The sequence below is a fragment of the Lissotriton vulgaris genome, chromosome 7, assembly GCF_964263255.1.
Source record: "Lissotriton vulgaris chromosome 7, aLisVul1.2, whole genome shotgun sequence".
NCBI lineage: Eukaryota > Metazoa > Chordata > Amphibia > Caudata > Salamandridae > Lissotriton > Lissotriton vulgaris.
Window position 1 is genome coordinate 1,221,584,382 of NC_141695.1, and position 14,408 is coordinate 1,221,598,789.

The 14,408-nt window shown below is 43.1% G+C and overlaps 1 protein-coding gene across 1 annotated transcript in view; it reads left to right on the forward strand.

Annotated features, from left to right (window-relative positions):
* Positions 1-14,408, forward strand: part of LOC147703282 (uncharacterized) — a 303,605-nt gene that overhangs the window by 182,095 nt on the left and 107,102 nt on the right. The window contains exon 7 of the mRNA XM_086931733.1: positions 9,271-9,333. Coding sequence (XP_086787859.1) covers positions 9,271-9,333 — 63 coding nt within the window. The remainder of the gene's footprint in view (positions 1-9,270; positions 9,334-14,408) is intronic.

Below are 14,408 nucleotides of genomic sequence, written 5' to 3' on the forward strand. Positions count from 1 at the left end.
TGTATATTTCGCTGAAGAGTAATATTTTTGTTAGTAAGCACTTGGACATCCCACTGGAGGGTAGTAATGCTATAAAAAAGCTACAGGGCAGTATGGTATCTCACATGAAAATAATTTTCATATATTCATATGGCATGCTATATGAGAAAAAGACTCCTCTATATTCCTAAAACTGTGTAGGAAAAATTGACCTTGAATTAAACCTAGTGATTGTTTCTGTTGTCCTCCTTTCTGGTGAATGAGCCTCTCTTACTCTCCCTTCTCTGTATGCCTTTCTCAGCCCAAGTGTGGCCTATTCTACACCACATGGCTTCCTGCATACTCCCTATCCTGCCAATTACCCACCCTCACCTCATGGAATAAAACCTGCTTCTTTGAATCCATATACTTGCAGAACACCTAATCTCCTCTTTCCTATCCACTCATCCAACCACCATTGGTATGAACTCACATACTCCCACAAATGATTATATCCCACGCCTATTAATGTACTCTACCACAAAGAAACTGGAGTCATCCATAGAAGGGTGTCCTTGAATGCCCAAGGCTAATCCCAATAATCAACAATAGCCAACCAATGACCACTGAATTAACCTGTCAGCTTGGGATGAAGGGTAGCTTGATACCAATTGTGGGGCATTTTTAGTGCCTTGTCAGGAGTATTAAGTGTTATATAAATGGAATTAAAATGCAATAAAGTCACCTTTAGATAAACACATTTTAAAATCGTGTGAAGTAAAGATTCAGGGCTCATAATTAGGTACATTTATTGTCTTCGGGCACTTTACGTCTCTTTTCACCATGGCACTGCAGAAAGTAATATTTCACACAGTTAACACTGGTCTATTTTGGGAAGTTCACATGGGATTCAGCAACTTATCTGAAGTCAGGTCTTGTCTAGTTGCTCACTAGTACCCTACAAACTGCCTTTCACCTCATCCCCAGCCAATGCACACTAATAACTTGTTTTTTATAATGCACTTTGCATTTTTCTGAACACTATGAAAACATGATAGTAGCAGACACTACTCGGTTTTTGCAACATCGGAGGAAAGCTTGGCAGATTTGAACTCTTGACTCCTAACCCTCCTCATAGTAAGTGGTGAGCATTCAGAGGATTAACTCGTTGAGCCATCCTGCAGCTAGACATAGTACTCACCGCCCTGCCTCCCCTAAGCACAGCACTCTTCATCTTAAGATGGCGCAACACAACTGTTACAGTTTACGTTCAAGCACTTGTTTGTTCCATAGAAAGTGTAGTTGACATGTTGGGAGTGATTAATTGTGGCTGCGTTGATAAATATGTTTTTTAAGCACTGGTTGTAATCCTAGCTTTGGCACATGAGCATGAACAGCATCTTTTTCTCCCTACACCTCAAGTTATAAATACGTGAAATTTAGGAAGGAAAGTACTTTTCACAGTGCCTCCTCTTTCAATTACATAAAGAGTTCCTTAATCCACTCTGAACTGCTCAACACGCTGTTCCATCTGCAGGGCCTTGCAGTCGAGACCGTAACATGTATTAATAAATTCCAGCCTCTAGTTCCCACCTACAGGAAGCTTTTAGGAATCTGTTGTCGGAAACCTATGGTGGACAATAGTAGAACCTATAGTACATGTGGCTCAGCCATTGGTTGGCTTTCTTCTTAACCTCATTTGCTTGCTTCTCATTTGACGGCTTTCTGATCTCTTCTTGTGTTTATCCATCTCATGGAGCACTGCTTTTTATCATCCTTTTGACTGAATGTCTTGCATTTCACTCCTGCTCACATTTAGGGAACTTCCTTTTTCTATTTCTGTCATCACTCCATGGTAGTGCATCTGTTTTCTTGCTATCTCTGTTGTGTGCTACTTTTCCCTCAAAAGCCCACCACCTCACTTTCCGTGTTGCTCTCTCCCCCTTCAGCTATTATGTTGCTTCCCCCCCCTGTCTGTCCTTTTTTACTTTTTTGCATTGGAACAGTGTACTAAATGTTTTAAAAATGGAAAAAAACATGATACAGACATCCAATGCGGTCTTGCATCGGCAAGCAGACATGTTTTATTCTTTTTCTGGATGCACAACAGAATTGGCAAAAAGCACCGCCAAAGAAAAGGTAGGATAACACAATTGAAAGGCACAACCAATTACCTGTGCCAATGTTTGTTCTAACTAATAAGGGAGTAGAAACGTGGCAGAAACTACTACAGCCTTCATGTTTAAGGTCACATTTGGTATCCTGTATGGGTCAGTCTATTTTTAGGCCATGAAATGCACTTGCAAATAATGCAGTCGTGTGAGAGAGCAGAGACCACATGCTCAAGGTTGGAGCACAATCATGTGAAGGGGTGACAAGCTAACTTGTTTCAACTTTAAACCATACTTTAATACTTTATTTGTAAACTATAAGCTTGGCACACTGGCATTTTTAAAATGTCTATCACAAACATACGATCAAATCAATTTAAAAAAAACTATTAAACAAGTCTCATTTGTAGTGAACTTACAGAAATGCTTGACTGAAACATATTCTAGTACAAGTCACCAAAGTAGGGTGCCAATTTTATCTACAATTGTGAAGTAGGATTTTCTTACTTTTCGACTGTTATACTTTCCAACACTTAGGGCCAGATGTACGACCCTTCCAATGCGAGTCTCAAACCTAGACACTGTTTGCGATGCCTAATTGGGTTGCAAATCACCTGCCTCATTAATATTCATGAGGCAGGTGCAGTTTGCGACCCCATTGATAATGGCTAGCACTCCCAGGGATGGTGGCCTGCTGGGGTCAGCATATCACCATGTATGTTACAGCTTTCTTAAATAAAGCAGCTTTTTAAAAAAGTGCAACCTGTTTTACTTCCATGTTTTGTGCTCTGTACAAGAGCGAGTGCAGACTAGCCGCCCCCGGCTGATAGAGGAAGCTCACCTGTCATCCCTGACACCCTGCTACCGATAGTGCAAAAATAATAAACAAATTATACCAACTACATCAGAAATGTGTTATTCTCCTAACTTTATGTTAATTTTATTCTTTTTTTTCCTTTATTTTTCCTGCTTCCAACCTTCCTCCCTTTTTTTTTTCTCCTCCCCTTGAGGGGTAATACCTCCTCCTCTGAAACCTTGGGCACATGACTGTAAGTCGACTGTGGGGGTACTAGAGTTTAAAAAAAACTTATCTCTATACCCTGACGTTTAACTTATATACACAGCGAGTAGCGTTGAGGTTTTCAGCTCCCCCCCATTGAAAAGTCCCTCATTTTTCCCAGAAATTCGTCGGCCTCGAGGGGTGATCAGATGTTGTACATTTTATTATTGAACATCACCCGCAGAAAGGCTGGGAACCTCATGTGCACCGTGGCCCCAGCTGCTCTGAACTTGTCCATTCTCTGACCCAACTCCCACTGTCGATCTAACGTGGATTTTGAGAGGTCCGATCTAACTTCAAAGGAGAAGTCAGAGGCCTTGAGTGTTTTAGCCTTCAGTGCGTGATTCAGGATTTTCTCCTTCAAGGTGTATGTCTGGAAGTTGACCAGTATCTTCCTCGGTTTAGTTCTGCCGGGGTTAAGGCGGAAAGGGTCTCGATGAATCCGCTGAATATCTCCAACTAATAGATTGGCTGCTTCATCAAGTTTAGAGAGTCCTTCAGTAGCGCTACCACAAATGTTTTTATGTCATCACCCTCCTTCCCTTCAGGGACCTTCAAAAGGCGCAGATTATTCCTCCGTGAAAATTTTTCCAAAGACTCGACCCTTTCCTTCATAGCCTCCCCTTCCCTCCGTAGGGTTTGAATATTAGTCTCAGCCACCTCCAAATTCGCTTTTAGAGACCCCACTTCTCCCTCCAAGTTTTCTGTTCGCTCAAACAGCGAATCCACCTTTTTTTCAAGAGGTTCACAAACTGCTCTGATATCATTCTGATTTGCTTTTGAGACTGCGAAATCACTCCTGATCTCCTCCCTCATAGCTGACATAGTAGTCAGAAGGGTCTTGAGGGAGCTATTGGCCCCCCTCTCTCCCTCACAGGGCCCTCCGCTCGCCCAACACCCCCGCAGCCCCCCCCAAAACATGGAGCAAAGCAGGGTGGGAGGGAGTGGGGTGGTGGGATGACGTAAATCTGGTCATACATCTGGCTAGTGTAAGCAAGGAAGGGTTTTCCAGGGGTGGGGGGAAGGGAAGGGGGGCACGAGGGGGTGGGGGGAAAAGCAATAAAATTCCTCACGAGTCAGGCCTCGTAAAGAATAGCCACGTGATGTGTCCTACTAACTTTCATCACCAGACGGATTTTATGCATCTGTTCTCTCCTAGAAAAAGGCAGGGCCTTCAAGGCTGGAGGCTGGGGATGGTTGAAAAGGGGATAGTGGGATGATCACGTCACAGTTTTTATCCTGGAAAATCAATGACCTGCGAGTGAGGAGTAGAAGGTATAAAATTTTACAATATCTAAGAGACTCCCCTGCGCAGGTCATCGTCATCCAGGAGACACATCTACTCAAAGCAGAGGTATGTGATATGTTGCAGAAGCAGAAATGGGTGGATAAGATTATCTGCACTGATCAAAATACAAATATAAGAGGGATTCTTATAATTTTCAAAAAACAGGCTAAAGCGCAAGTCCTGGATTATAAAGAAGATCATAGTGGGAGATGGCTTATCTCAAAAACCTTACTTAATGATGTGATCTATACGATAGTGGGCTACTACGGCCCAAATCAAGATGACCCTACTTACCTGAAAGCAATTCAGAATCATCTGATAGTCTCCCAGGACCCCGTCATTTGGGTTGGGAACTTTAATATAGTTCTTAACCCCAAACTCGATAAATCATCTAAGTCAAGAACCCATACATTATCAAAATCCAGGCAAACTCTGGTAGTTATAATGGAACAGCTGGGTCTTGCAGATGTATGGAGGGAAAGGGCAGGAAATAAATTGGGGGTTTCCTTTCAAAACCTCAAATATAAGCATAAGTCGCGAATCGACTACGTCTTTTTTAGCTACAGCTTAAAAGAATAATTGATGGAGTTGGACTATCTCCCTTCACATTTGTCTGACCACTCTGCTATCGTTTTTGACCTTAAGATCGGAAAAAAGATAACAGCCTCCTCCTGGTCTTTTGATCGCACAATTTTACTAGAGGAGGAGGAAAAAAACGTCATGTTAGTCGAGTCAAGGGTTTTCCTGGAATACAATTTAGAATCAGCGGCAATTGCAACGGTTTGGGATACGCTGAAGGCTTATCTGAGAGGCTGTATAATCAATAGAGCCTCGTATAGACGGAGAGTATATCGGGAGTCTATTCAAAACCTTGAACAAGAGCTGGTCCAACTAGATCAAAAGCTTGGTTCCGTTACGGCCTTGCTAGAACATCTAGAAAAGCGGGCCGAGCAGAGAAATCAGCTGGAAAAAATATTACAGGAAAGGTTGACCAAGAGGTGGGAGGTGAGTAAAATCTCCCACTTTGAATTTGGGGAAGCTGCCGGGAAGGTCCTGGCCTGGAAAATCAAATCCGACCAAGCAAAAAAACATATTAGGTAGATTAAACTAGAGGGCGAAGTTGTCACCAGGACCTCGGATAGGGAGATAGGGACTGTCTTTCAAAAAAAATTCCAGGAGATATATAAGGAAGTGGTGACAAATGACCCAGAGGCTAGGGAGGACTGGCTAGATAAGGTTTCCTTACCAACACTTCATGTAGCACAGAGTGGCCAACTGGAGAGGGAGATATCAGAGGAGGAGGTGGGGAAAGCAATTGGTCTTCTTAAGCAGGGGAATGCGGCTGGTCCTGATGGGTTACCAGGAGAGCTTTATCGGGTGTTAAGTTCAGTCATAGTTCCATCAATGACGGCCCTATTTAATAGTATTCTCTTGAGGGGCGAGGCTCATGGAATGAAGCTACGATTGTGCTGATCCCCAAGCCAGGCACAGATCCTGCGGAATGTGGCTCTTATCGAGCAATTTCTCTCCTAAATAACGATTATAAAATCTTTACATCTATTATGGCATCTAGATTGGGGGGAGTAATTGGCTCGATAATCCACCTGGACCAAAAAGGGTTTATAAAGGGGCGTCAGCTGGCAGACCACACTCGTGATCTGGTGGGTGCAATTGACATTGCTTCCACCTTTTCTCTCCCACTGGCGACTCTAACTTTAGACGCCACCAAAGCATTTGATAGGGTCAATTGGCCCTACCTGGCGGCGGTGATGAAAAAGTTTGGGTTTGCGGAGGTTTTCTGTCAGGTTAGAGATTTGTTGTACAGGGCCCCACGGGCCAGAATATTGGTTAACGGTGCCCTAACAGACCCCTTTAAAATTACTAGAGGTACCAGGCAGGGTTGCCCGCTCTCCCCCCTCTTATTCAATGTATACATTGAGGCGTTTGCTCAAGTATTAAGAGAAGAAGGGGACATTTCCTCTTTTGTATTTCGGGGGTGGGAATAGCGGGTAGCTCTCTATGCAGACGGCATTCTAATCTACACGTCCGACCCTGATAGAGCCTCCCCAACGGTAATTAAGAGGGCATAGGAGTTTGGGCGGATCTCTAGTTATGACATCAACACCAGTAAAACGGAGATCAGGACCTGGAATATCCCTAACTTGCAGTTAAACGTGGCCACTTCTAAGAGATATCTGGGAATACGGATCACCCAAGAAATAGGAAACATTGTACAGACCAACTTAGATCGAGTGGCCAATGAATGTCGTAAACTTCTAAAGTCCTGGGCCTTTCTCCCACTTTCTATCCTGGGTAGAACAAACTTAGTTAAAATGTCTATTCTCCTAAAGTTCACTTATATTTTTAATACCATTCCCTTGGCTTTTGAACCTAAAAAACTCGATAAATGCCAGCGTGAGATAAACTCTTTTGTATGGAACTATAAAACATGTAGGCTGGCCTGAAAGAAGTTGAGAAGGAGGAGGGAGAAGGGAGGGTTGGCATTGCCAGACCTGTTGTACTATGCTTGGGCATTCCAGCTGCCCTACTCTAGGATGCTCCTGAAAACACCATCAAGCTCACCCATGGAGATAATGTTTAGGGCCATGTTTGCGGGGGCGGACCTTCCACCTGATGGATTTCTATTCAAGTTTGGGGATCAGAAATTTTTCAAGAAAGTGAGATTAAAGACCCTTCAGTCGGCCGTAACATCTTGGGTGCAGACTAGAAGGAAAGTAGGGCTTTCTTACTTTTCAAATTTTGCCTCTTTGTGGGATTCCCCACGGCAGCCACCATGTTTGCAGGACAGTCTTGCATCCCCCTTAAAAGAGACAGGGATTACTAGATGGGGAGAGTTACTGGTCGACGGGAGGTTACAAGAAAAGGGTCGGCCCAGCTTTATCCAGATTTAAATATATACTGATGGATAGTTGGGCCAGAGCCATAGGCAGGAGGGGTGTCAAATTGGTGAAGCACAGCTATTTTGAACAACAGCTGGTAGAAAGGCGAGAGGGAGGTAAAGAGATGGCGACCTGGTATTGGAATATACTGGAGGAGGCGGATGGGGAGTTTACTCTCCCAGAATAGCTTTGGGGAAAGGAATTGGGCCTTCAGTGCGAGGATTCATAGATGAGATCTTTCTCCTTTCTTTATAGAGTAGTCAAACCAGCTTGGCTCAGACGTAATCATTTGTTTACCTTACATCGCGCTTATCCCTCCCCTCTAAGGCTCTCAAAATTCCTACCAGGAAAGAAATGTAACAAATGTAATCTAGTGGCAACATCAGATATAAATATGTTTAAGGACTGCCCTGCCATTTCGCTCTTTTGGGAAGAAGTAAAGGGCACCCTGGAGTCTATCCTAAACACAACATTGACTATTACTCTTTCATTAATAATTTTTGGTTTAGATGAAAGTGTTATCGGCCAAAGAAAGACTTTCCTCTTTTACGCAATTATTTTGGCAAGATGACAAATTTGTACATTTTGGGTGGATTCAACTGCTCCATGACACGCAGGCTGGCTAACGTCGTTATATGAAATCTCGAAGGTCGACTTGGCCAGATCCTGTAGTAAACGAAATCTTTCTTTTTGGGACTTGTTGGTTCATTGGAGATAGATGTCCAGGGTTTTTTTTTTGTTTGTTTTTTTCTCCCCGGGTCCAATGATTATGCCTTTTACACTCCATGGACCCTGGGACTTTGCCTCCTCGAATATAATAATAGGTCCTTCAGTTTGAAATACCTTGATGGAGTAATAAGGGGCGCACCCCCTCCTCCCTCTGTTCCATCTCAATGATTTGGTCTCCCGCCAGCAATTGAATCGTGTCTGGGTAGGTGAAGACATAAATGATTTGTTTTTGTCTCTCAGGGTAGGACACGCTCGGGGTTGGCTTTTCTCTATGGAAAGAGGTTATGACAAATGAGGACACAAAAAAAACAACAACAAAAAAACCCTGTTTTCCTTAACCCCTTTAAGTGTCGCTGTCAGCTGTTGAACGTTCAGAGCACTACCTGGCTGGTGCTGCGCACGTTCAAAGGCCGACGCAGCCCGTCCATTTTTTTAAATCGCTGCACTGCCGTGAAAAAACGGCCACGGTTAACGGGTTAAAGGAAAAAGGGATGCATTTAAGAAACAAAAATGATATGTTTCTGTTTAATTTTTTAAGAGTAGGCAGCAGTCCCTGGGACCAATGCCTGCTCTTAAAAAATATTGTCAGTGCCAGTCCCGAAGGGGAAGGGGTTCCCTAGGGACCCTTCCCATTTGGTGGCTTATCACCCATTTAAAACTGGTGAAAAAACTGCGAGTGTTTTGCGGCCGCAAAACAATCTTACATTGATGTGCGACTTGCTATTTGGAAGGGACGCACGCCTCTTCCTAACAGCCAGTTGCAAACCCAATTTTGGGAATCGCTCATAGGTTACTAAATTGCAAAAAAGGGTTTGTACATAGGGCAGACCGACTTTGCAGTCGCAAATGGGCCGATTACCTGTTTGTGACAACAAAAATCTGGCGCACATCTGGCCCCTAGTTTGATAAGAAAGAGCAAAAGTGTTGCTCATGTGCAATTGTCCTGAATCTTTAGGTCACTTGACTTGTATCTGTCCTGGCCTATTAGACGCCAGGAGGTAATATCAAAAATTTATATTTATTTGCTCCATTTGAAATGATGCTCTTTTGCATGGAAGTATTATGTGCAACAAGCACTTCTCCTTAGAGGTCTTCTGAAATCCAATTTTCACTAAAATAAATGTACAAATATGAAAAGGCTACGGGATTATCTTTTTGATGTATGAAGCTTTGCCTAAGAGGATGGATTCCTGTAACGTTTTCTTTTCTTTGTTTATGTTACAGGCGCAAGTAACACTTCTCACTGGTATTCTTTCCGGAGTAGGTGAACTGATTTGCCCTGTTGACGTAAGTCATGTGCTTGTCTTAGAAATACTGGCATTGGCTACCTTGAAAATGTAGGGGATGCTGAAGTTGCTTTTTTACACATTTGAATATATTTCCACTTATTTCATTCAGAATTAATCGTTTTGACTTTAAAAATTATCTACTAAATCCCTGCATTTCCGGCTGAATGTAGTTCCGTCTCAGCTGCCATGAATCACCTCAGGGTTTGACCCGAGCGGATAACACAGGGGAAGAAGGCCGTGTTGTCTGCACTCTTCATCTTTTGGCTTTTCAAAGTCTTTTCTGCTCCAATCCACATTTGCCTGGTGTAAGAGTTGAATAACGAGGTCTGTAGTTCGTAATTGTTAGAGAAAGTAAGTTTGTGAGCAGCAGAGTAATAAACGTTTGGTCTCCCTCTGCAAAGTATTTCAAGGACCCCATACCAAATCACTCATCTTCTATTATGTGACAGTACCTTAATGCAGCCAGTGACCCCATGATGTTAGAAGGACTTTCACCAGCACACTGAGCATCCAAGGAACAACAGATCTCTGAGTTACTGCTCTACATAATAAGAGTGTAGTGTCTCATTTTATGTTTCCATCACATCACAGAAACTAAGATCAATTGAGCCATCAGGAATCTTTAGTGGCAACCACTGTCAAGAAAATTTGGACAAAAATTGAGCTAACAGTTTTTTTCTTGCAACACAGTTTTTCAAAAACAGTGAGTAATCTCAAGATTTACAAACAGTTCTGAAATGGCACTCCCATTTTAGTCCCCTACTTCAGAGTCTGCCGTAATACCCAGAACCATTATTTATTTGTTGCAGTCACAGATCATGTATGTGCCAGTGTAAATTACTTGATGCACAAATGACATATATTTGTACCACAATAGAAACAGTGGCTGAACTTGTTCGTCCATCTTGCCAATACCTATATCAGAAAATCAAATACAATCATATTTATGATATCACATCAATCAACCAATCGGGATTTGTAGAGCGCTGCTTCATTACCATGAGGGTCTTGAGGTGCTGGGAGCGCATGTTGAATGTTCTCCTATTGGTTGAAAATTAAGGTCTTGAGGTCCTTCCTGAACTGCTAGGGCAATGGCGAGGCTCAGAGGTTGTAGGGGGAGGTTGTTCCAGGTCTTAACCGCTTGTGGGAGAAAGAGTGACCTCCACTGTTCTTCCAGAGGATGCCTCTGGTGGCTACTAGGGAGGGGGATTTCGAATGGAGTTTCCCGGTAGGTTGGTGGAAGTACATTTGTTTGCTGAGGTATGTCGGTCCTTTGTTGTGTAGTGTCTTGTAAGCATGGGTGATCATCTTGAACTATCATCTCATTACGACTGGTAGCCAGTGGAGTGACCTGAGGTGTGGGGTGAAGTGGGTGAGGTCCAGAATGAGTCTGGCTGCTGTGTTTTGGATATACTGAAGTCTCATCATGAGTTGCACTGTTATTCCTATGTAGAGGGAGTTGCCATCGTCTAGTTTGCTGGTGATGATAGCTTGCCTGACTGTTTGCCTTGTGTTAGGTGGGAGCCATCTGAAGACCTTCCTTAGCATTCGGAAGGTGAGGAAGCAATCGGAATAGTCAGTGCTTACCTGCTTCTTCATGGATAATGAAACTTCTTGCTAGGTAGTTCTAAAGGATATTAGCGCTCCTGGGCAATACGTAGGTAAGTATACTCTGGTACTGAGTGAGGATTGCTGTGCATAAGGGTAGGGAGAGCCACCATCCTCCCCAATGAGTGGATATCCACTGGTAAAACAGAACAACAGTCCCCTGCACATGCTGGATAGCTGAGGAGAAACCCGAGGTTGCAGGGGTGTTCAGTGGGTTTTGGGGGTTGGGCCCTGCTCAGGTGGGCACCATGCATTGTTCCAGAGTGTGTCCTTTCCCATCCAGAAGATGACTACCTCTGTCTTGTCAGTGTTGAGTTTGAGGCAGTTGTTGTTCATCTATACTGCATTAGCAGGACATCTAGCTGCTTGAAAACAGAATGACATAAGACATTGCCATCCTATGTCAGAGTACTTCCAATATACGTCTGACTTGCATGAATATTCTACAGTCCTGGTCAAATATCCTGGGATGTTGGTATTAACATATTATTCAATGTCCCAAAAACCTTGCAACTTAAGGTGTTCCCCACTTGAAACATAGATGTCCACTGTGTAGGTGGTGCTGTTGGAATATCCTGGCTAGGAACATTTATACATTACTATTGTGTTACAGATCTTACAAGAACCAGCAGCCTCTGTGTCCATTCTGTCACATATGACAGCATGAATCTGCTTTTCACCCCAATATTCCACAGACGGTTGAATGTATTGTACTTAACATGGCTTAGTGCAATGTTGGAAGAGTACATTAGAATGGCTTTTAGCTGTGGACAGCACAGAAGATTCGAGTTTCAACGACATTATTTACACCATACAGAAGTTTAACTTTGTGGGGTTTTTCTAAGATTACGGCAGGAGCTGTTAAAGGCAAACTGTGCTTTGTTTATTGCTTCTACTGGACAAAAGTGAGTCTAAGCTCAGTATTTTGGTCAGCATGAAATATTTGACAAAGGGCGCAGAATGCGGCTGTCTGTATGCTTTTTGCACTTCCTAAGCACTACCATGCCTCAGACCTTCACCAGCTTCACTGGCTTCAGATAGAACAGAGTCTATATTGAGAGGATGTACGACGTTACAACACGTACCATAACAACACGTGCTTTAACAACGCGTCTCTTACAACGCAAGTCGTTACCACGACTTGCGTTGGGGGCGCGGATTGAGAATAGTATAATTGACTATTCTAACACCAGTCCCCGTGGACACTAGGGAAGGTGTTGGAATAGTAAATATACTATTCCTAATCCTCTAGCGCCCTCCAGGGCAAGTCGTGGTTACGACTTGCGTTGTAACGGACGTGTTGTAAAAGCCTTGCGGAGTACAATCCGCGTTGTAAAGGATGTTCCCCATATTGAGACTCTGTTCCACACACAAAATCTTTCATGACCAAGGTCCACTAAGTCTGAACAGGCTATGCTCACCGTATGTTCCGGCTCGATTCCTTTGCTCCTCGGATCTGCATCTGGCCTGTGCCCCCGGGTGTGCAGGGTAAGAACAGGTGGGCGCTCTTTCAGGACTATGGCACCCATCCTATGGAATTCTATTCCTCTAGCTGCTAAGAGCATGCAACACCACTGGGCTTTCATAAAAATGATCAAAACCTGGCTTTTCTCTGACCTTTAGGTGAAATATTTGCCTGCATGCTCCTGTCAGTTTTAGTGCTTGAACGCCCCAGTGCTGGGGCGTCCACCACTTTATGAGAACTTATATCATAACACATATACACCTACATAGAAGAGCAATCTCAGGTGAAGTGTTGAGTGTCCCTGGAACAGACACAGATAGAGCTATACACACCTAAAACATCCCAATGTTCAGTGGTGCTTCCTCTGTGCAAAATATATTTTCACTGCACTAATGCACTTTGTAAAGGTTTTATCACTACTATTCCTTTATATCCATCCCACACTGTGTAGCCCTCATATCTATCTCACAATCCTGCCAGTCAATCTCCCATTCGTTCACTTTCTATACTACTCATTTTCTCACCAACAACTCTACCTCAGTACATCTCTCACCTTCACTGCTATCTTCTTATCACCTTACATGTTAGCCCTGGTCTCACCTCTAAATCTTCTTTTATCATACCTATGTTAAAATGTACTAGTTTTATTTCCCCATACTGTCTAGCTTTCAGGCTGTGTCTTTTACTTCTGTGTTTGCACAGTTACATCTGTTTCGTTCTGTTTATCTTCAAATACACAACCCTCACTCTAACACGTCTATGCCATATTCTGGCATTCTCTGACCTCGGATGGTCTCTCTCGCCTCTATCTTCTGGTTTAACTTGTACCTCTACCTCTTTGATGTGTTTTCCTTTCTCTTAAGATTTGCTCTTATCACCAGTTTTCCCAATTTTAGTTTAATTTTTCACACCTATCTCTGTCAGACACTCACTAACTCACTTCTAGCTCTTCTACTCACCTCTAAGGGCCCGATGTAGGTGTCCATTTACCGACCGGTAACGGCCGATTTCGGCCGTTACCGATCGGTAAATGGACATTCCTGATGTAGGTGAGCCATTTTACCGATTCGGTAAATTTACCGAATCTGTAAATTTACCGAATCGGTAAAATACTGAATCGGTATTTTTACCGATTCGGTAATTTCCTAATGTAGGTGGGACTCTTCTGAGTCCCACAGGCCAGTCAGATTCGGTATTTTACCATCCAATCCTATTGGATGGTAAAATACCGAATACAGGTGTGCATGCACATGTGTGCATGCACACCAGTGCCATGTGACACACAGACATGCCCTTAGGGCATGTCTGTGTGCCACATGGCACACGTGCCTGAATTCAGGGTGCTAGAGGGTGTCAAAGTGACACCCCCTGCACCCTTGCAAAATTCGCTATTTACCGATTTGGTAAATACCGATTCGGTAATGCCCATTGATTCCTATGGGCTTCAATGCCCATAGGAATCAATGGGCATTACCGATTCGGTATTTACCGAATCGGTAAATACCGATTCCTTCCGATTCGGTAATTTTTAAAATAAAATTACCCACATCTGCCCTTCCCTTTTTTACCACTTCTTAAATACCGATTCGGTATGAATCGGTATTTATGAAGTGGTAAAAAAGATTTACCTACATCGGGCCCCATATCTCTTATAATCAGCCTCATTGTCCAGTACCCTGGATATCTTAAACTCTTTTCCATACTATCTTGAACATTCTTCTATATCTTTGGCATATTCTAAATCTCGTTAGTATCACTCTTCAGTTAATCTCATTCACATTATTTTACCATTATTGTTCTGTGTCATTCTCAATATTTACACCACTCTAATCTACTGAACTGTATCGCTCCAGTTTTCTCCAAGTTTTTCAACTCTCTTCCAAATCTACGTATTCTCTATGACCACTATATCTATCAGTTCTCTCTCGCGAAGCACAGTCATTCATTTTCATGTTTTCCTCTATCATGTGATACTTTGATAGTTTCCCTTTGACTCTTTC